This window comes from Pararge aegeria, chromosome 2 (assembly GCF_905163445.1).
Source record: "Pararge aegeria chromosome 2, ilParAegt1.1, whole genome shotgun sequence".
NCBI lineage: Eukaryota > Metazoa > Arthropoda > Insecta > Lepidoptera > Nymphalidae > Pararge > Pararge aegeria.
Genome location: NC_053181.1, coordinates 11,177,366 through 11,200,297, shown reverse-complemented (window position 1 = coordinate 11,200,297; position 22,932 = coordinate 11,177,366). Strand labels below are relative to the sequence as shown.

Genomic DNA, 22,932 nt, shown 5'->3' with positions numbered 1-22,932 from the left:
CTGGAGTGACGAAAGAAGGTTCCGGCCGACCAAGTACGGAGACAAGCCCAGGGAAAGTAGAAGAGAAGACGAAGTCATAGAACCTAATCGAAAAAATAATCGAATAAATATAGGGCTTACATTATTGTTTTTTTATTTATGGTTGTAGATCACACAAAATGTCTTAACAAATCTAGTGATTCGGCCTATGCAGCACACGGCTCTATAAATAGTCAATTACATCCAAATATATATAAACTATTTCAGCAGATACCTTTCTACTCGTATATAATCTCTTTATAACGATTCATGGTAAGCAGATAAAATTAATCACCTTAGCGCTTTTTCTGATTATTATCTGATCACAGCGAAGGCCGACGAAGCGAAAGTGGAAAGGGTAGATCGCAGGCAAGTACCTACTTTTAATTAATGAGAATTTAGCTTTTTCTACCTTATTTTTCGTTGCTCGGCAATTTATTTTTTACACCGAAAAATCAGGACTGCTTATAAGAATATTAACAACTACACCAAAAAATTCTCATTCTCTTAACCATAATTTGCCTGAACGAAAAAAATTATTATAACAAGCGAATTTTTGCAGACAATTTCTTTGCCTCTTGGGATTTAGGAATGGGATTGTACTTTACAGTTGTATATGAGCGCGACATCGCGTTGCTTTGTTGCTTTAAAAGCTTAGAAAATTTGTTGTAAGGAAGTTGGTTGGGCCACCAATATTACTCGCGCGAAGACTACACAAAAATTGAATGATAAAAAATCGTTTATTTCAAGTAGGGTTAATATTTTTGAAACGTCTAGTTTGTCTGTTTGTAGTGACTCAACCAACGGTTAGGGAGGAATAGTCTACTGAGAAGAAGCCGGCAATAAACTCAGCAGATGCTCTTTTTTAACATAAATATCTAACAAATTTACAATCATTGTTCTATCTTGAGAAAGATGAAACCAGAGCGATGTGCTTTCAAGCAACCTTGTCATTAATTTATCACTTGTATTGAGACGTATCTCAAATTATTGAGGCTGCGTAATGGCGGCAAAAAAAAACTAATTCGAAGACTGCCAGTTCCGTGTAAACGTACAACCCTTTAAATATTTTAAGAACAAAGAACTTTATTTGCAACTCAACACAAAGAAACATAACAGAAAACACATATAGTAGGTACCTATTTAGTGCTAAGGTGGCCTTATAATAATCGGGTCCTAAATAGAACGTATAATTTTGAAGCCTCAGAAGTTTATTGGTACTAAAATCCAATAGGTTTTACTATATTATAGGTTAACTATGGTGTATAACAATTATCATACATACTCCTACCACAAGCTTTTAAAGTTGGTAGTGATGTTGAACATGCTCAATATTTTATAACCAATAGCCTTGGATCCTAGCATAAAAAATAAATCGTTGATAGTACAGGCAAGTAGTAAAATTAAGTAAAGATACAGGCGAGAGCGGGGTGCGGTGCGGGGGGTGCAGTCCGCCCGCCCTCAGTGCCACGGAGGCTGCGGGCAGCGACGCCGTCCGCCCTGCGTCGATTTAACGTTCAACATAACATTTCTACATCATTGTTTTTATCAAACATAAATTTACACTGTCTTATTATTAAATATAAAAAAACATGCTGCCAAATAAATTGAGGAGTGAGTGACATTAAGGAAACAGCTCTCCATTAGAGAACAAGTAAGGAAATATTTGATTACATATCCTATTGGATTTTAGTTGAGCTTGACTTAATTTGAAGCATTCCTTTCTTTAATAACTTGTTATTGTATAGGTGTATATAAATATTCTAGTGAGTGTTTATAGTGAATGACGTATACTTTTAAAATTATCCTTTTCCGATTTTAAAGGTATGTCAAATAATTTGATTTGTTTATAGTTGACATCATTAGTAATTGTGTATCATATATTTGGATTTTACTAATTATTTAAAGGGGAAAACTAAATATTTATCATACTTTTTAATAAATGTTATGTTTATAAATTATCTTTTCTAAGAGCAAATGAAATTAATCTTTATTGCCTTATCATCAACTTGTCATTCATATCAATGTGACAAGTGGCCAATTAAAAAATTAAATTTTAATGGTAGAAACATTTCTATAAATCCAATTATACAGGACATATAAATTACCTATTGTAACCTAATTCCATTGAGTAGATAATTGGACCTCGGTTCGGTATGTGTAGGTATAGATAAAGTTATGGCATATATTAAAGCTTTCAACTGCTCATCGATAGTTCTAAGGTCTACGTCATGAAATATGCGCATTTTAAATTGAAGGTGAAGAGAAAATTAGTAACTCCGGTCAACAGGCAATACCTACTCGATTTGAAGAGGGTCACCACTTACGGAGAGAACTCTACAGCATTTCAATTATAGATGTTTTCCATAAGAAGTGAGCACTCCTTAAGCACCAGTACCTAAATTCATAAAAGCTTTCGGGTCACCTTTTAAAAACTCGTGATAAGTGGGTTTTAGTACGGAGGAATACTTCGAGGATTTTTGCGGAAAACGTATTGTTTGTTAATGTATCCTACTTGCAAAAGTTTATACCTACCTACTTAGATCGTTAGATACTTCGTTCGGGCTTAAAATTATCGTTTTGTCAGTAATAAAAGACTACTCTCTTAGAAAGTACAAAAAAAATTGTGACTTCGAAAGGTCCTCAGAACAATGACTAATACAAATATTTAGAAGTTAGGACGACTTAAGAAACGATGCATGCTTTTGAATCGGTTTTCACAGTTTTTATTATTTAGTGCACCAGTTATTTAACGCAAATTTACCTATTTTATCATAAAAGCTTGTTAAAAGCTACCAAACATAGGTAAACGAAATGTAAATAAGATCTTCAATTAATCTTCAATTGTTTTTGTCAATAATAATAGACAGCTCTCTTAGAAAGTACAAAAACAATTATGAACGACGGACTTCGAAAGGTCATCAGAACAATGAATAATACAAATATTTAGAAGTCAGGAAGACTTGAGAAACGATGGATACTTTTTAATCGGTTTTTACAATTTTTATTATTTAGTACAGCTGTTATTTAACGCATATTTACCTATTATATCATTAAAGCTTGTTAAAAGCTACCGAACATAGGTAAATGTAAATAAGATCTTCAATTAAATAAAAATCTTTCATGCCAATGGTAGAAAGAAGGTAGAGTGTAATATTAAAGGATTGTAAAGAAACGCGCAGAATTCAGAACGCCCACTTATTGGAACTTGGTTGAGAAAACCTCACCCCCCATTAAATATACAGCATCACTACTGTATCATCAATCAATAATTTGAAATTGCTACTGCTGGACACTCGTTCCTCTCTCAGAGAGAGAGTTTTAGAGCATAGACACTACGCTGCGCTGCTGCAATGGGACACGTCATTGTCATTGCCTTGTTAGGCTAGTTGTTAGCTTGTATAACTACAAACCACGAGGTCCTGGAGTCGAATCCAAAGTCGGGGTATTATTGTTAGGATAATGGATTTTTCTTTTTATGAGACTTTCCCGGAGTTTCCCGTGTCTTAATGAGCACATAAGAATCACATGCCCGCATTGGTGCAGCGTGGTGGTATGATGCTCTAAGAGTAAACGTTTATAAGCTGATGATGGATGACGATGAAGATTTATTAACACGTGTTTTGGAGTCCTCGTTCCATTGTTAAAACTTCCCTTTTATAACGTAATGTTTTGATTGTTTTGGCAGGCAAGGCCATCTACAATTTACTGTTGAAACAGTGCCAAATAAACCAAGGACATAAATAACTGGTACAAAATGGCAATAATAGCGAATAACTATATAAAACCAACAAACAGAATTTATAAAATGTACACTGTGCCAACACTTTTATTAATGATATTCGCTGGAGAGTCTTGCTGCGAGGTAATACTAAATTCCACGGCTGAAATGAAAGGCGTATCTAGTTTGCCTGTGCTTGCAACTACAGAGTTTAGCCACTCAACAAAGTCTAGCGTAAAACCGTTACCGGCTACAGTGCCTCTTAGTACTGGTGCTCCTATGACAAAGGAGAGCTTTAAAACAACTAAAGCGTACATTACAACAGAGCGCTCGACCACTACTCGCAAAGCAAAAACGCAAGCGAGTACAAAAGGTTTATTGAAATTTGCAAGAAGGCGAAAGCTAAACTCTACTTCTAGTACACTTGGTGCAGTACATTCACCAGCACACTTACAAGATCGTCTAGGGGCCATAGATTGTGAGCTGCCAGTTTTGCCGAGAGAATCTCGATTATGGCGTGGTAATGAGACCCATGAGCTCAATTTGCCTGTTACGGTAAGTTGCTTTAATTTTTGATATTTGTAGACTTTATTTCAACCCCTTTATTTTCCCCTGGGAAACTACGGTTTACACCCAGACAAACTTACACTGTAACGGGATAAGCATAGAAAAATGATAATGGAAACCATTTTGTGACATCACTTTTTCGATTTGAATGATCGGCTTTTATCTCGATGAATTCCATTATCTTACAATGCTTAGCTAGATATTTTACTAATAATTTTATAGACCTTTCATCTTATTCATTCTCAAATGAATATGGGTTTATTAATGTTAAAGTGGCATGGCGAAGGACTTTATTTTAAAGCTGTATGTAGGTACCTACCCTCAGCTCCTGGCATTATATTATGTCTTTGTCGTTAAGAAATGAGTATACTGAGTTCAAACCTCTTCTGCCAGGATAGAGCGTTTCTTTAAAAACTGATTTATAGAAAAAGGTAAGAATACATAATTATACGTTTAAGAAAAAAATTCTTTAAATTAGTGGATTTATGTATTCTCTTCCGTTGGACGGAGCTTTAACTAAAATTATACAAGGCCTTATCTAAATTTAAATACATGTGATAGATTTACCACGAGAACAACATAAATAATGTTGTGTACAAAATATAATTCTGATATAACATTTTCGACCATAACTTTAATCGTGGGCGCAGAACGCAACGAGGTCAAATACATAAACCATAAATCGTCCTAGCGCAAAAGGAAAAGAGAAAAACCTTTTCTGCTTCAGCAGTCCAAGTCTGTTCATTACTTTTATAAAAGGAAAATGTCTGGTACGTCTCGCACAGAATACTATGCGAGTGGCATTTTCGAGATTAAGAACACGCGTGGACTGTATAATATCTTATACCACCCTTCCTATATAAAGTAAGAAATTTCATATACCAGTTGGTAAGTAATCATAAATTATGTATCGCGGTTCTCACTTGACATGTTATCTTAGTTGAAGGTATTTTATTGCAGTAGGTACATAACAATTAATATTTCTTTTATTGAAAAAAAGATTTACTGTATTCTTAAAGATTGGTTGCCTGCTGCAGTCAGAATATGAGATTCACGAATTACTTAACTAAGACACCAACTAGATGCCGATTCAATGTTGCCCTACAATTTTTTTGTTTGCTGCTTTAGATATATCATAAAAATTAAAAGCACTACAGAAACACATTTCAATAAGTCTAACCAGACAAGATATTCTAAGTAATGGTGAAATGTACATAATTTTAACACATTCAGTATGTGTTAAAATTATATACATTTCAAAAGTAATTTTGTGCAAAGCAAAATTGAACTCTGACATTTCGCGAGATAAAACCTGAAATTTAGCATAGGTAGGCACTTTTAGTGACAAAACCTATTAAATATAGGTTCCACAAGCTTATTATTATGTGTTTTCGATTTATGCATACCTAAGCTTATTATTCTAAGTTAAACTAATGTTTGTGCAATTTTGCGGTATGGATGTCGGAGGAGTGTGCGGGCACGTTTCGAAGAGAGGGCGAGGAGTGCCCCCCGGTCATCATGTCATGGGAGGGGGTTGCTGATATTCAAAGTGGAGATATCCTTATCGTGCGCATCGCAGATTCTTCCCCGCTAGACACCTTTGTTAGCGTTGTCTCTACTAACGAAACTATTGACACGAACTCTTCACATGCTGATGAGGACAGGTAGGTTTATACGATAACTAAGCCAACAATAATTAGCTATCTATATAAAGATAATTTGTTATATAATTATGATGATAAAGATATCTAATTATGGCTGATTATATTATTATACAAAACATTTTATTTGTTATACAAAGAACAGACCTTGATGAAGTTATTAGCATTGACAGATTGCGTCATTTTCTCCAGAGAAAAAGGGTTAATAAATGGTTCATCATTTCGCACTCTTTATTATAAATGATTCACAATAATTATAAAAAGTATATTATCTTCTACGAAAGTCCCGGAGTTTTCAACCAGCTAGACTTCTGGTTTACCGTGAGATTAGGGATTGTGTACACGGTAGAACATTTCTTCCGTATCTAAAGCGAAGAAACTGGGGGACACAGCTAGTACTTATCTTACTGTATTACGGTATAATGTATCCATTTGTTTTTACAGTTACTATCAGCAAACAAAAATATTATATTAATAATGATTAGATATAAGGAGTTTTACAAAGCTTTTTACATAGTATAAAACAAAATAACTCCCACTGTTTGTACGCCTAGATCTTTTAAAACACGCAACCGATTTAAATGCATTGATCAGCAAATATACAGTTATTCAAAATAAAGGTTTAACATGCATATTACAGCAGAAAAGCAAAGTAATGTCGTAAGAAACTTATTATTGTGCTAACATTGCGAACGCTGGTTAAACCTCACAAGATAGATTAAATTAAAGTACTACGATATTAGGTATTAATCAATGTAAACTGCCCCACCTTACTATCTACATTGCACTCGTGCGATGCCGGGTCGGATCGCTAGGTAATTTATAGGTAAATACGCAATAAATACGCATTCAGTAGTTACTCAAAAAAGTCAAGTTGTATTACCTAGGACTTTTCGCTTAACCTACAGTTATATAGGTACCTTTCTCCTATATTCATAATTCAATGATTAATTTTATTTATCTACAGAATTTTCAATGACCCGTGTCAATTGCTTTATCCTTCGGTTCAATAGATAATTGTTTATGAAGGGGCTGTTTTCAGGTCACATCATACAATTCCCCAACCGGCTGTTTACCAAGTGACACGGCAAGGACATGAACACTGTGACGTATCTGATGGGATGTTGCTTGATATAACGCCATTAGATGAAAATGGAGCAAAAATATTTACTCTCTACGACAAGGATCTTACTGAAGGCGTTAATTTATTAATTGGTAATTTAATTTTAAAATATATATCTTTAGCCTAATTTACTTTTAGTTTTATGTGTTGTAATTTTATTTCATGGTGAAATTGTTTGCAACACAGATTTAGTCAAAATGTTCCTAAAAACACGCTCTAAGTAGCCTTCTATGAATTAAACTATACAGCTTTTTAAATGTATTTTTTTTGGTTTATAGCCTTTAGATATTGTGCCAACCAAGCACGCAATGTAGCTAACATTGCGTGAGAACGTAGCAACTTACGTAAGCTCTTATCGGAAGTTTGAAACGGGGAAAACAACATTTTTTTAGAAAAAATATCATATAGCCTTGACATGCAAGGAATGTCTATTTTCTTTCTTAGAGAAATGTATCTTGAGCACGTTTTATGGTGTTTACATTTTTATTCGACGATTTGTTGCGATATATTTTATTAACACGCCACGTGGTAATAAAAATAATATTTGCAGTTGTATCCGAGAGTTGGGGGTCACAATGCGTCCGACTGAAGGTAACTGTGAAATCAGATAATTGCGGCGACTCCCAAGACTGTACCGGGAAAGGCGTCTGCTATACAAACGTATCTATGGTAGGTAGGGTACCTATAAATGGTAATTAATACATTTTTCATCTAGGATAATTAGATTTTTTAGAAATAAAGAAGCTTTTAACCTATTTTTACTTACCTGTTATTATATATATATTGTGTCATCGTTTTTTTTTTGATCCAATGAGATATATGGTTTATTGGTTCTACTATAAGTTAGCCTTTGAATGATTTCTACCCAGAAGTAAGGAATGATGTAGTCTAAGATAGTAGCGGGCTAACTACTTAACTTAGCAGGCTAGGAGTATGGCTGTAACGTGCCCATACTCGGTTTCTATGCGGCACCGTATCGGAACGCTAAATCGCTTGGCAGCACTTTGTCGGTAGAGCCAGCCATAGGCTCCACCAGACCTGAGAAAATTCACAATTTATACATGTAAAATAACTGCTACAAACAATTTTCTCCTTTCTCCCTAACACCATGTTGTTCATAAAGATTTAAGATTTTGGTTTACTTGCATCTCGAGTATTATATTAAACTATTCCTATTATAATCAATTCAATAAATTTTCAATTCCGTTTATTCTAAATTTGACTTAGTAGTAAGTATCTTAACATTCTAGGTCATAAAAAGTTGCAATAAATTCCTGCAGCGCAACCTTTAATTGAAAGTTGTATGTCAATGTTGCGTCGATAGATTTATCGTGGTTTGAATGTAGGAAGGTTACGAGTGCCAGTGTTGCCGAGGGTACGTCGGGCCGCACTGCGAGGATAGGGACGCGTGCAATCCATCACCTTGCTTGAATAATGGCATATGTGTTGACCTCTCGCAACCTCTCAACGGTGCTAACTACCACTGTCTATGTCCATACGGTATACAATTTTTTATAAACCTTTTTATCTGTGTGAATAAATTGATCAAAGTTCAAGCAGTAGTGTGACTGTATGATTTCAAACTGTAGGATGTATAATTCAATCGGCCCTTTTACATAATACCAAAAAACTACATAATATTAAAATGACAAACTACCTTAAATGATATTCGTTGAAATTTCCTTACTTAATATTTATAACATAAACATCTGAGTATAAAATTTATATTTGTAGGGTAGTGTCCCGTTATGTTTTACATAATTCACTAAAAGTGGTTTTAATTTCTAAACCGATAAATTCTACTACGCTCAAAAAATAAATTACATTTTACGGTTAATTAAGCTCCGATGTGACGTAATCGGCAACTCTATGCGAAAAGCGTTGTTGCGTAACCTTATACCCACTCACTAACGCATCATGTGATACCGTACCCGAGTAGGTTTAATGAATATCTCTGTAGCCGTACTAAGTAAATGTTGATTAATGAAGCCACTGTATTCCGAAACTTAATAGAATTGACAAATTGACTTAACGAGATATCGCAAAAGTATTAAAACAATATTTTTATGGTACGGGCTGAGTGAAGAACCCATAAGTGTCTTTTGAGTTTATTTGTGCAGTTACCCCTGCAATTAATAAATACTAATTAACTTTCTCGGTATAGGTTATTTTATTTTCTTAATTAATAAATATTAATTAAGTTGGGAAAATTTTTAGGGTTCACAGGAAGGAAATGTGAGAAAGACCCGTGTTATTCTGAACCATGTATCAATGGGGGGTCATGTATGAGCATGGCGATGAATGGTTCAACAACATTTCATTGCGCTTGCGCTGAAGGATGGACAGGTTCGCATTGTGAACTAGCTGTTACTGGAGGCGCCTGTGCTGGCAAGCCGTGCGTCAAGGGAATATGCGTTGAACAAACGGATAATGAGGTGGAGGGTCAGAAGTACCGGTGCTTTTGCGAACCAGGTAAGTTTTATCACATAATATCCAGTAATAACCGGCTAATGGGTTGACCTCTCATTATGATGCGATCTTCTACTCTCTCTCTCCATTTTCAAGTCTCATATCAGAGAGAGATTAAATCCTAGTATCTTTAATGCTGGTTTGACGGATACATTTGCAATAAATGTTATTATTACATGTTAGGAACAGGTTAATACACTATCTAAGTCAACGGGGGTTGACATGACATAATAACCTCCTCCTATCTAAACTCCTAAGACGTTGGGGTCTGTAAACGAAATATTTAAACTACTTGACCGTCTTCTTAATCAGCCCATTACTGGCCCACTACAGGGCACAGATCTTCTCTCAGATTAAGAAGGGCTTAAGGTTATAGCCCACAACGCTATCCAAGTGCGTATTTGTAGGCTTCAAACTCATAGGATATTATAGAAGGCGTTTCCTTACGATGTGTTTTTTCATCAAAGTTTGAGATGCTTCCCGGGGATCGAACTCGGTCCCCAAAAAAAGTTATTACAAATAGAACTTAAATAAAAAGAACGGAAATGCTCACACGGGTAACCAAATTTTTTTAATACCGAATTTGTTTCCGAAAAATAAAAAAATAAATGTTAAAATTAATAATACTCTTATTTTGTGGGCAACATACTTGTTTTCCATTCGCCGAAGCATGCGTACCGTTCCGTAGCGCACGCTGCTGAATGGACTAAATTTGTACACTGAATTCAACTGAAACGGCACGACGAAGGATAAGGAAAATCCTCGTGGGATTAAATGAAACAAGATTGTGTACCTATATAAATAAGTACGTAGGCACACGCTAGAAGGGATCTCATTTGGATTACATACAAATGTAATTATCGAAATCCGGCTCGAACTAGGTACAGAATGGAAAAAGTCCACCATTGTTAAGAAATAGTACCTACGTTTGTTAATCCTTTATTACAACTTATATTTTCTTCTGAAGCCAACATTGAGTTTACTTACTCGTTTGTACTCTTGAACGATAAGGCCAGCCCTTTAAACCATTGAAGCCTATATATGGGAGCATATGTCCTGCACGTTTGCAGAATGGATTAATTTTCCTTAACTATGGGATTAATGCACTAAACGTTCAGTACATCATTCAATTGCACTTAACTTAATCCCCTATAGAAGCAGTACAGTGTCAACTTAGTATACTGTGTTAGGCTGGTGTACTTTGCTGCTGGTTTGGTGAATGGGTATTTGCACTATGGAATGAGTTGGCGGACCACTGACATAAAAAAATATGTTAGACGGTTACTAGTCAGCTAACATATGGGCTTGCTGTATATAATAAAAGTGGATATGAACAGTCGACTTACAAGAAATGGTCATAAATTAGTGACATCTGCATATCGTCTGCGAAAGGTGCAGAAGTCGTTTGTGGAATTGAGTATACGCTTTTATAGTATGATTCCTAAGGTAATTTTGGACTTACCAATGCATAAGTTTAAAGAATGTGTTAAAACACATTTATTGCAGCGAGGTTATTATACAATTGATGAATTTCTTAATGACAAGGTTGCTTGAAAGCATCCGGCTCCGCTTTCATCTCTCACAAGATAGAAAAATGAATTTTAAAAAGTAAAATGTAAAATGTAAATTGTTGATGTTGGAAAAGAGCAACGAACCGGTGGTAGAGTTACTACACACAGACAGACTTGACGTTTCAAAAGTGCTTATCATAGGCCTACTTGAAATAAATGAATTATGAATTTTTGAATTTTGCACCAATAGTGCTATTAAGGAGGTAGGTATAATGTTATTAGTGTTATTCATTTGTTAGTAGTATTCATTAAGTATTTTTTTAAGCACGTTGTCTCTATTCATCAAGGACCGGGCAGATTTTAATATACTAAGATTCTTCATTTTGTGAAACTGAAAGCTGTATTTTATACCTGTACTGAGTCTGGTAGAAATTGGTTTTGCTATTGGTTTGTAGCCGATCAGAAGAGCATACATAACACTGCGGAGGGTAGTCGTAACGTAACAGTCCAGCTGATGTCATTAAATCAAAAAGTCGCGTAAAACTCTGGAGACATTTAATTGCCCACTTAAGTTCATATTCATAGTGCTTAGAATTTGGAACCAGTCACAGAAAATGAAATAGCACTTGTCAGAACCGGGGATAATAGCGTGGTTCTCAGTTTCGACTTCCGAGCTGACAAAATTAGGGCATCATTTTCTGAAGTGAGGAAGGGATGTTCCCTTCTTGGAATTAGCTTTTTATTTATGTATAGTATTTTATGTGTCTCTATATAGACTTCGTTGCCAAAATTAGGAAAAAACAGTATATATAATTCTTTTAACTTAGATTTAAGATCCTTTGTGGAACCATAATTTCATAACAATTGGTAGAGCAATAAATCGTTCCTAACTTATTCAATTACAGTCAAGACAATCTTGGTTACGATAGCCTGAGAAAATATTATTTGGTTGATTCAGTTATAAAGATTTGGAAGGTTGCCCGCGAGCTTTTATATGTTTTAGGGTGCTGTCATAACTTTTTTAATAACAGAAATTGTAGGTACCTAAATAATTATTTATAAATTTAGAGCAATCCAATCCAGATCAAACGATCCGTTCAAATCTTGAAGTATATAGACGTACTTAATAGTTACATACTACGTATAAGGTTTTCGTCTTGGGACGTGTCTAGACTGACAAAAAGCTAGTTTAGCGTCCGAAGCCGCCTGTGCCATTAATGCGAGATCAGGAGGTGCAGATAGGAAGGAGGAATATTCACACTGGATTTTCTGATAAGATGTTTTTAATTTTTCTTCATTTTAAATACACTAAAGCAAGCAGTAAGGACAGCATCATCATTAAACATCACCCACTACGTAATCATCTCGGAAAAATCATTGAAATTCAAAAATATATTTTGTATAATACAAATATATAACTCTACTATAACATTTATTGTTATATATCGTAGAACATTTCTGCAAAAGGAGTTTTAATTAGGTGAAAAGAGCTCAACAGCTTATCTCAGGGTACGTTTTTTTATCATTAGCAAATAAACTGGACGCAAACGATTTTTCGTCATTAGCTACTAAATAAACTGGGGAGAATTAATCAACAAAGTTGTTTTTCCGGCAGCAAAGAAAAAGGTTGAATGCGGGCAAACACTCTCTGGTAACGAATTGGCAAGAGCAACTTAATCTTGCAACTCAGTGTTGCTATTAAGGCAGACCGCACATTGACTTCATTGCACTAGCCTAAGCTACTCTTTAGACGATAAAGCTATTCGATTCCGTTACTACAACAAAGGATTATTACATTTTAACTTATAAAATGTGCTATAAAAAATATCGTTCATTTCACTTTCAATATTCGTACAGAACAAGAGATCATAATACTAAATTCTGGCTAGAGTACTACTGATATAAAATGGGAAAATTTTGATGTTTGTTAATTATTTAGACGGCCGATTGGCGCAGCGGACTGCTTTCTGACTCCAAGGCCGTGGGTTCGATTCCCACTACAGGACAATGTTTGTTTGATGAATGCTTTTCAGTGTTAGGGTGTTTATCTGTATTACAAGTATATTATTCATAAAAATATTCATCGGTCAACTTAGTAGGCCAACACAAGCTACGCTTACTTTGGGGCTAGATGGCAATGTGCGTATTGTCAAAGTATATTTATTTAATTACTAGCTTTTGTCCGCGACTTCAGTTACGTTAAGTTAAATTTTTGTTTTGGTTCAAATTTTCATCTCCTATTTGATGCCTTTGGAGTTTATTTTTAATCGAAAACCTAAAATCACAGTTTCATAAAATGATAAATGAAGGATTTTATATGAACTTTCATCCCCCATTTAACCCTCTTAGGGTTCAAATTTTCTTAGCGGATGCCTTAATTATAATAACTATCGGTGTGAGAAATTTCAGCCCGATCCGTCAAGTGGTTAGAGCTGAGTGTTGATAGATCAGTCAGTCAGTCTTTCAGTCAGTCATTCAGTCAGTACCTTTTATATATATATAGATGAACAGAAATAGCTTATAACCTGATAGGCTACATTTATTTCGGGAAATTCAAAAGCTCCCGCATCAATAACTATAGCCAAATTCCACATCAAATTCAAATTCAAATTCAAAATTTCTTTATTCATGTAGGCCTATCACAGGCACTTATGAAGCGTTCATAAATAAGTAAATACTGTTTGCTCAGCGTGCAAGTCCAGTTAGTGCAGCTGTGGACTATACAGGCTATTGATGAGTGATGAAGTACCTACTCACCACGGATATATTCTATAACTTTTTTGCACTATCACATTCGTTATTTCGCTTTGGACGGCGAAATAACGGGCACTAGGTAAATTTTGATGAGTTTTCCATGTCTTGTTGTTGCTAGAGGGTACCCAAAATGCAATAACACTACATAAAAGCTACGTTCACTATCCGCGACGGACGGCGGCCAGATTATTCTGTTCATTCTCAATTAATCGATACCGCGTTTTTGGCGTACCTACTTCCATTTTTAGAGTTCCGTTTACATCACAGAATAAAAATAAATTAACGGGAACACTTAAATGCTCCCTCGCGTCTGTCTGACTGTCCGTGTCTCCGACACAGCCTATTTTCTCACATAGAACATATCTACGTAGGGTTGCCTGGACGCAAAAATTTTAATTTGTTACATTTTGTACATTGCATATTAATATTTAATGTAAGTTTTTTTGATTTAGTTTAGTTTTTAATAATTCTGTTAAATTATAGTGTAGATGGGTCATAGTTACCAAATAAAAAAATAAATATCTAGAATTAGAAGATGTGGTGAGCAAAAAGTAACCTAAAATAAATAATACTTTGCCTTCGTTATGAGCAATGTCACACTAAGAAAAAACTCTAAAAAAATTTTTTTAATGCGCAATAAGTTACCTCCACGAAAAGTTTATTGGAAATCCTGAGTCTTATGTAATCGCTATCAATAGGTATTTTATAAAATATACTAGGGCGCCCATTAGTAAAACGTGCTAATAGACGTCCCAGGTATTGATGGATTGACGAAGACACCCTTGAAAAATGCGATTGGTAGGTGGCGCAGAATAGCAGTGAGTGGCAGGCTCTGGAGTCGGAGGCCAAGATCCTCTTTGGGTCACTGAGCTATGATAGTAAGGATATAAAAGATAATGTGTTTTTATGCAGCCAAGAATAATTATACCTAAAAGTGGATATAGCGGACAATATGTATGAATGCATTTGAAGCTATTAAGCTGAGAGGCTACTTGTTATCCCGGAAAAACAAAGAGAAATATAAAAAAACATCCGAATGGTTTTATAAAACAACATATTTACGTAAATGCATCCTGTAAATATAAATACATCTTGCTTTAGACAGCAGGTTTTACTGGTGCATGAATTTGTTAAATTTTTTTGCTGTGGAGAATATAGTAACATGAATTGAAGTACCGACATTACTCTACGTACGACACGTATGAGGGCTATACGATCTGTTGTTTTGGCGCAACCGCATGTAGCTATAACTAGAAACGGTTGAAATAATTGTTTCTACATATAAATACTAAATTGTGTAGTGTATAAAACACTTATCCCGCTCAAAATCAATACAAATTCATCAATTATTGAAATAACTAATAAACGTATAAATAACTGTCTCGTTGGTCCAGTGCTTAGCATGTTCAACCACGGTACACGGTATCCTCTCTTTAATTCCCGCTTCGGTCTAAGTCGGACTAATCTTTCTTTTCTATTAAAAATTCTCAGTGATATAAAATAGCCCTGAGTTTAGATATTGGCATAGTTCACCCTAGTGCCTCGGAGAGCAGGTTAACTTTTAAGGCATCTGTACCGATTATTATCCATTGATAACTGTATCACTGTACGACGTTGTAGCAGCGTGGTTGATCTACGCTTAAAGCCCCTTGTCCCAATGAGGGAAGAGGATTGTGTTAGTGCAGTTGACTGTTAATTTGCTGATGATGATGATGATGATGATGACGATGATGACGATGATGTTGATGAATATACATTTTTTTACTTTAAATCGTCTTTTAATAGTCATAGAAAGCAATATTATTTTTTGGCTCGCGGACAATCATTTAGTCAGCGTACGTAGATCTCGTTAGCGCTGTTTCTCCTAGCTTGCTTGTTTACTAAGTATTGAAATAAAACTGAAAACACAATCTTTGTTTCTTCTGGGGGCTTCCTACCATCGTTTAAAACAGTATTATTGTAATGTTGAAATAATTAATAAAATCGGATCAGTAGTTTCAGTCTATCAATTAAGAGGTTATAATTTTAACAAACAAACAAATGGTTCAATTTTACAAATCAATATTACAAATATTATAAAAGTATGGATAGATAAATCTGCTAGCTAGCTACATATGTATTCATTATGTCGTGGTAACACAAAGGCAAAAATATATATTTTATTAAATAAAAAAGGAGAACTCAACGCCGCTATACCATACTTATACCTTGCCTGAAAATATATTCGCATAAAAAAACACATTTGGCGGATGACAGTTGTAGGAAAGTGCTACGATCTCATTTATAACTGAGCTTTTAGCTTCCCTTTTTCCGCTTTGCAATTCTATCATAATGTGTTTACACGGAGCGCCTTTATGTTAGAGAATTTATTATGGCAAGCTTTATATTGAGCCTCACGGGTAACATTAGGGTTAGGTACATCGTTACCGAGTATACTATACGTAAAGAAAATTGCATCGACATTAAATGTGTAGTTAGAGTATCGTTATAAAGTTGCATTCTCGAGTATAGAAATGCACAATATTTTACCAGTCCTATTACGTTTGAAATACTTCACTAATCCTCTACTCGGACGGCAAAGCTGACTACAGGCTTAGACTTACTTTAATCTCTATGCACTGAAACGCAACTACAATTTTCGTCACATATACCTCTTGTAAAGTACTTAATGCATGTACCAATTTTCAATAATATCATTAATGATGAATCCTTGTATTCGCTGAATTCTTTAAATTATTGTATACCCAGTTAATCGTCAACCCCCCTCTTCCCGCGAGTGTCGTACTAGGGAATAGGCAGCAGCGTCCTCTGTGCTACTACTACCATTTACTGCGATAATCAACTCTTCTGTACAGTTCATGAATATGGGAAATCCCTCCCTTTGGCTTTAGTCTTGCCGGCATTTTGATATAAAACATAATAATTAGTTTACCATGCACGGCATGGTTCGTCATCGTCATCAATTCATTACCTGGGCTCGCTTACCGACTACAAAGCTCGGGTCTCCTCTCTAAATTAGAAGGGCTTACGCTTAGGGCTTAGGGCCGTGGTCTCGCTGGCCAAGAGCGGATTGGTAGACTTCACACACCGTTTCAGAACTTTCAGGCATACAGGTTTCCCCACGAAGTTTTCCTGCACCGATTAAAGCAAGTGATATTTAAATTGCTTTAATTAAAAGGGCCGGGGCTCGAACTCGGTCTCCACGAAAGGAAAGCCGAACGCCTTACCCACTAGGCTATCACCGCATGGTTAGGCAATTGGATTTGAAATGTTGTAATAAAGTTATGTTTGCGAAATTAGGCATTAAATTTGGCACTACAATTTACCTACTAGCTAGAGGTTAATTATTTTGCTAAGTCATTCGTAAGTACAATCGTGGATACAAGAGGGTTTATTTTTGCTCGTAAATATGATCAATTTTTAAACGTAGGTTTTGTTCAACGGGATTCTTTTAAACTTCGCATATGAATCTCAAACAATATAACAATATAAGAAATGTTAAAGTATTTTTCAGTCTGCTTGAGCTCTTCAAACGTAAAAATCATTGAAGGTTTTTTATTCAATTTGGAATTTGCCGGTTACTCGCTTTCCGGTGGCTGGCATGAACTAATGCGGCAAAACTTCTTCATCTCACGGGAAATCAGAACTGTTACGAAAATTACGTCACTCACTACTTCTAGTTTCCAAGAACTTCGAAGCTTGTAAAAAATTCAGCTGGAACATACTCCCTCTAGTGACGGTTTTATAATGATATTATGACTATGCAGTACACTAGACTACATAAAATAAGCAATTCATTTAAAGGAAATTGTATACAATTTTACAATAAATTACCGGTTGATATGTTGGGGATATCACTAAAAAGTTCAAAGTTCGTATTAAGCGAAAGCTTATAGAAAAGTCCTATTAAAGTATAAAGGATTACGTAAACGATAAAAAAGCTTGGGTGTGAACAATTGCTCTAACCAGGTTGCTTCTTTAATATTTTCTAATGACAATGTGTGATGGTGATAACAAAAAGAACACCCGGCTAAGTTTGTTGTGGGCTTCTTCTTAGATCAGGGTGCGACCCTCGTAGCTTTAGTTTTAAGTTTACGATTGTAGTTATCGCCATCACTACTCACTGCTATGTACACATTTTGCATATAATCAACGCATTAAAAGTGCCATCTATGTGCCTATTTGAATAAAGAAATATTTGACTTTGACTTTGACTTTGACTAAGCAGTAGTAGAGCTTTTTGTGACAGAGCTCGTCCGGGGAAGTACTCCCACGATCCTTATTTTTGCCACTACGCAGCATTGTTGCACTGCTGTGTTACGGTCTGAGGGCATGTTTGCCGGTGTAATAAGAGGCACCTGAGGCTTTCACTTACGCCTCTGGTTAATGGACACAGGTCAGCACGTTGCAGGACGTGTTCCTGTTGCCCTGTGTTGTAGCTCTGCACCTACATCTGTTTATAGGCGATGGTTTTCCACATACCATCAGGTGGGCAATATACTTAGTGCGTCAATTATAGCTATAGAAAAATAACTTTTATCCCAAACTAGCTGTCCCGCTGTGATGACTTAAGGAACTGAGACATGGTCGCTAACTATGGGCCTCATAAGAAGGCTCAGAGTCACTCAGCGGGCGATGGAGAGAGAGCTATGCAAGAAGTATCTCTACGTGATTAATGAGGAGATTCGTAGAACTAGAGTTACCGATATAGCTCAGCGAGTAGCGAAGCTGAAGTGGCAATGAGCATGGCACATAGCTCGGAGAACCGATGGACGTTGGGGTCTAAAGGTGCTGGAATGGCGACCCCGCTCCGGTAAGCGCAGCGTAGGTCGGCCCCCAACGAGGTGGACAGATGACATCAGGCGAGTCGCTGGGAGCCGCTGGAGGCAAGCGGGCCAAGACCGTGTATTGTGGAACTCCCTACAAAAGACCTATGTCCAGCAGTGGACATCGATTGGTTGACATGATGATGATGATGATGATGAGCTGTCCCGGCGAACTTCGTACCGCGGATCATTTTATTTTTATAATTGTTATATTTTAATACTTATTATCCTATTCCGGTCTAAGAGGAATCCAAAAAATCAAATATCATAAAAATTGGTCCAGCCGTTCTTGAGTTATAAATGGTGTAACTAACACAACTTTCTTTTATGTATATATATATATATAGATGATTTGGAAAACGTAAAACCAACACGTACCTACATCTCAGAGGCGGGGGTGGATAGCAATTTAAATTTGCACCTCGGATTAAATTAGCAACGTAGTTTACTGATATTATAATTTGCGTATCCTTGTTATAGCTTTTATTATTTGTTTCTTTCAGGCTATACCGGCGACCAGTGTGAGTTAGAATATAACGAATGTGAGTCGTCGCCTTGTGCGAACGGTGGCACCTGTACTGACCGCGTCAGTGCCTTTGAATGCTCGTGCGGACGCGGTTATACTGGAAACACTTGTCAGACAAAGGTCAGGAAATACTAATAAAATTGTTATCAACATTTCTTACGCGGTTTTTGCGGTTTTTTAAAAATCCTGTGGGAACCGTTAATTTTCCTGGCATAGAAAGAAGCCTATGCTATTTTCCGTCTATACAAATAACTCCCTACCAAAAATTAAGTTGCTTTTTTAGGGCGTGACGGAAGTACACATCCACAATCAAACAAACACAATTTCGCTTTTAAAATATTAGTAAGGAGTAAGGCCATTATTTATTAATTGTTCTTTAAAAATAAACAGGCAAACCTTTTTTACTTTAGTTATCACGAACTACAGTTCGTTTTGCACTATTTTAGTAAGTATTATTAAATAAAACTTATACATGGCAGGCTTTGGTTAAGAAGGATTTCTTTTAAATTTTCAAAATATATTTAACATCTTTATTTTAAGACTTGAAAATCCTTTTTATTTAGGTGGATCTGTGTAAACCTAACCCTTGCTCGGAGCACCGTTACTGTTTGGACCATGGAAACAGCTACACTTGTGAATGTCCTAGCGGTTTTGTGGGCGAGGACTGCAATAGTGTAGCAACTGTAAGCAATCTGAAACTTTTTTACGATACCATGAACTATTATTAACTAGAACCTTCCTGGCAGCGGGTTCGATTCCCGGTATGGGCAATATGGGAATTTATAATTTCTGAATTTTCTCGGGTTCCGCCGTGGTTCCGTCGGGTTCTCATCTAGTTATCACGCTACCGACAAAGACGTCACGGTAAGCGACACGTCCTTTGCATACTCCCTAACAGGCTAGCCCGCTTACATCTTATCACTTACCACAAGGAAAGATTGTGAGGTTGATTGGAACGAAAAAAAAAGTAGTTTTCATCTTTTAATCTTGTAGAATAAGTAGATTATTTTATGTATCTTTAGGAACTTTTAAAGTAGAAGGTTGAAGGTTGAAATATGGTTGGAAATAACTAAGACACCATTATCATAATCCGCAGTCTATTAACGTCCTAACGCTGGGCACAGGCTCCCCTCTCATAGGAGAGACGGTTTTATTAACATGTAGAGCTTTTTGTGACAAAGCTTGTTCGGGTACCACAAGTACCACCGCCATATTTGTTTCTGCCGTGCACTTGTTTCTGCCTAGCACTGGTGTGTTTCTCAGGGTGATTACGTATCTCGCGACAGGTTGGGACAGGCGTAAATCTTGCAATCACTGCTGTCGAACGTCACTTTTGTTTATTGTATGGAAAAGTGACGTTTGACAGCAGTGATTGCTATATGTACGCCTGTCGCAAACCTGTCGCTATGCGTTATATCACTCTGCCGGTCTGAAGGTCATAACTTCAGCAGTGCTGCTTGGCGGTGTGATTACAGTCACATGAGCTTAATATGTAGGTACGTTTATGGATACAGGGCGGCTCTTTATGGGACGTGTTACATGCATGCAATGCCCTGCGACGCGTTCCGCTGTTTATAGGAGATGGTTTTACATTTACCACAAGACGGGCGATTTGCTTGGTCTGCCAGTTATTTCCTTACTTTAATTCAGAATCCTTTGCTTACAGGTTTGTGACAATAATCCTTGCGCCCACGGTGGAACATGCTGGAGTGGAGTCGACTCTTTTTACTGCTCATGCAGGCCGGGATACACCGGGAGGATTTGTGAAGGTAACAAAAAAAGATTATTTCAAGACAAAGGTCTTGAAATAATCTTTTTTTGTTCATTTTTTGAAAATGTTACATAGAAACCTATACTAGACGCGGGTTTCCTGCAACGGCAAATAAAAACATCGCAAGGTAACCTGCACACCTGAGAGTTCTCTATAATGTTATTAAAGACGTGTAAAACCCACCAATCTACATTCGGCCAGCGTAGTGGACTACGGCCTTAACTCTTCTCATTCCGAGAGGCGACTCGTCTTCTGTCCTATCCTATCTCAATAAAACCAAGATTGATGTTCTATGCTTTATCGTACCGAAAAGCTTTATCGTTTGGCAGGGTATAAAGTAAACTTTTATTTTTACAGAGGATTTTATCCTTGAATCGGTGATAGACGGCGAAAGTGAGTCCAGTGCTGAATCTCGTGGAGGTGGTTCCGTACGTGAGATGCGTCTTCCGCTCGGCCTATACCACGACCGCCTGCATAACGTTTACATTGCAGCCGGGACCCTAGGCGCTGCGATTGCCATCGTCGGGGTTGTGGTGAGACATTTTGTAATGATTTCAGTGCTTGTATAGTTCCATAGATAGTTATATCAAACGGTGAAGTCCGTGGACTGACCAACATGTACCTTCGGATAGGACTTTTTCAAGAGCCTATAAAAGTCTCATGCTGGACAAAAGCCCTTCTCTAGCGGGAGACTTTGCCCATACTTAATCACCAAGTGTAACACACACTGCCAGTTCTCCGATATATTCCCTTAGTCGCCTCGTACGACTCTTGCAGAAAGGGGAGATTCTTGCATTGGTGACAACTGAATTTTGATCTGCTGCCACCGCACGGCACGGTACAGGTATATGGTACTAAGAACTTTTTAAAACTTGAACTTCATTTGCCAGATGAAAGCGAATAAATCAAAATGATGATGGTTACAAACTCCGCGAGATCCATCAGTGGACTCTTGCTGTCCACCGCCTATTCTTGGAAAACCCGCTGCAAAAATTAAACTGACATGCTATCTGATAAAATGGACATTATGGTACAGAGATGATGGACTATTGACTAACTGATCAGTTTAAATAAATATTCTTCATACTGTTTTTTTTTTGAATTAATAATTATTTCTTCCATGGTAATTTGTTTATAATGCTTATTCTACAAGAATGTAAAATTATTCTAGTGGCAAGGATTCTAAGTAATAATTTGCTTAAAAAATTGAGACGAATTCACATTTATTTTGCAAAATATCATCTACATTCCTGAGTTAAATACTATACAAATTACTTCTTTAAGTCTACATCATCATCATCAATAGCCTAAAACCTAAAACGTCCACTGGTGGACTAAAGGCCTAATTGCAGTTGATGGTTGTAGTAGTACAGAGGACGGTGATGTCCGTCCTCTGTTCTATTCCCTTAGTCGCCTCATACGACACGCGGGAAGAGGAGTGCTGGTAATAATTGTATTCTGATCTGCCTTCACCACACTTCACAAAAATAGATATCTTCAGCATCTAATATGTTGTTTAATATATTGTAACAGGTGACGGCATGCCACTGCCGGGTTAACAAGACGTATGCCCGGATACTTTCCCGACTATCCCGAGTGACCGAGCCTGGGCCTCCTCACCACTGGCTGCAAGACAAGCGCGCGCCCCCGGCACCGTTCCAGCCTCCAGCCGCCCTCGACACCACCGATATGTACTACACCCTTGACTTCAGCGACAGCCAGAGCTCTCCGCTCATCCAATAGCCATCACTCATGAACTGCTCTGATGGGGAGCGGTTCAAAATAGAAATATAAATTCATCTGCTGCCACCAGTAGAGTAAAGCAAATAGTGGTACACAAATCTCAAACTAAACTAAATTAACAGATATAAAAATAGTACTTATAGTCCACAGAGCAAATTTTAAAGGATGGCACTACTTTTTCTTTTTTCTTTATGAATTATTGATGCACCAAGCAGATGGCCCACCTGATGCTATGTGAAAAA

General features: G+C 36.7%; 1 protein-coding gene across 2 annotated transcripts; it reads left to right on the top strand.

Moving 5' to 3' along the window:
• The first annotated feature begins 1,500 nt into the window (after positions 1 to 1,500).
• Positions 1,501 to 22,866, top strand: LOC120634936 (delta and Notch-like epidermal growth factor-related receptor). 2 transcript variants are annotated; one of them, XM_039905842.1, is made up of 12 exons: positions 1,501 to 1,672; positions 3,707 to 4,294; positions 5,774 to 5,970; positions 7,010 to 7,182; positions 7,641 to 7,759; positions 8,437 to 8,590; positions 9,308 to 9,562; positions 19,154 to 19,296; positions 19,740 to 19,859; positions 20,843 to 20,945; positions 21,305 to 21,480; positions 22,481 to 22,866. In XM_039905842.1, the coding sequence occupies exons 2-12, from the start codon at positions 3,776 to 3,778 to the stop codon at positions 22,688 to 22,690; spliced, it is 2,169 nt and encodes a 722-aa protein (XP_039761776.1). In that variant the 5' UTR covers positions 1,501 to 1,672; positions 3,707 to 3,775; the 3' UTR covers positions 22,691 to 22,866. The 2 variants fall into 2 exon arrangements, with proteins under 2 accessions (XP_039761776.1, XP_039761767.1); XM_039905833.1 differs by having other exon boundaries at positions 5,765 to 5,970.
• Positions 22,867 to 22,932: the final 66 nt, after the last annotated feature.

What these genes read in the sequence shown, in the direction of transcription:
- LOC120634936 (XM_039905833.1), top strand. Translation starts at nt 3,776, where the DNA reads ATGGCAATAATAGCGAATAACTATATAAAACCAACAAACAGAATTTAT. An exon ending in AGCTCAATTTGCCTGTTACG is followed by an intron (nt 4,295 to 5,764) that starts GTAAGTTGCTTT and finishes TTTGCGGTATGG; the next exon opens with ATGTCGGAGGAGTGTGCGGG. An exon ending in CCACTGTCTATGTCCATACG is followed by an intron (nt 8,591 to 9,307) that starts GTATACAATTTT and finishes GAAAATTTTTAG; the next exon opens with GGTTCACAGGAAGGAAATGT.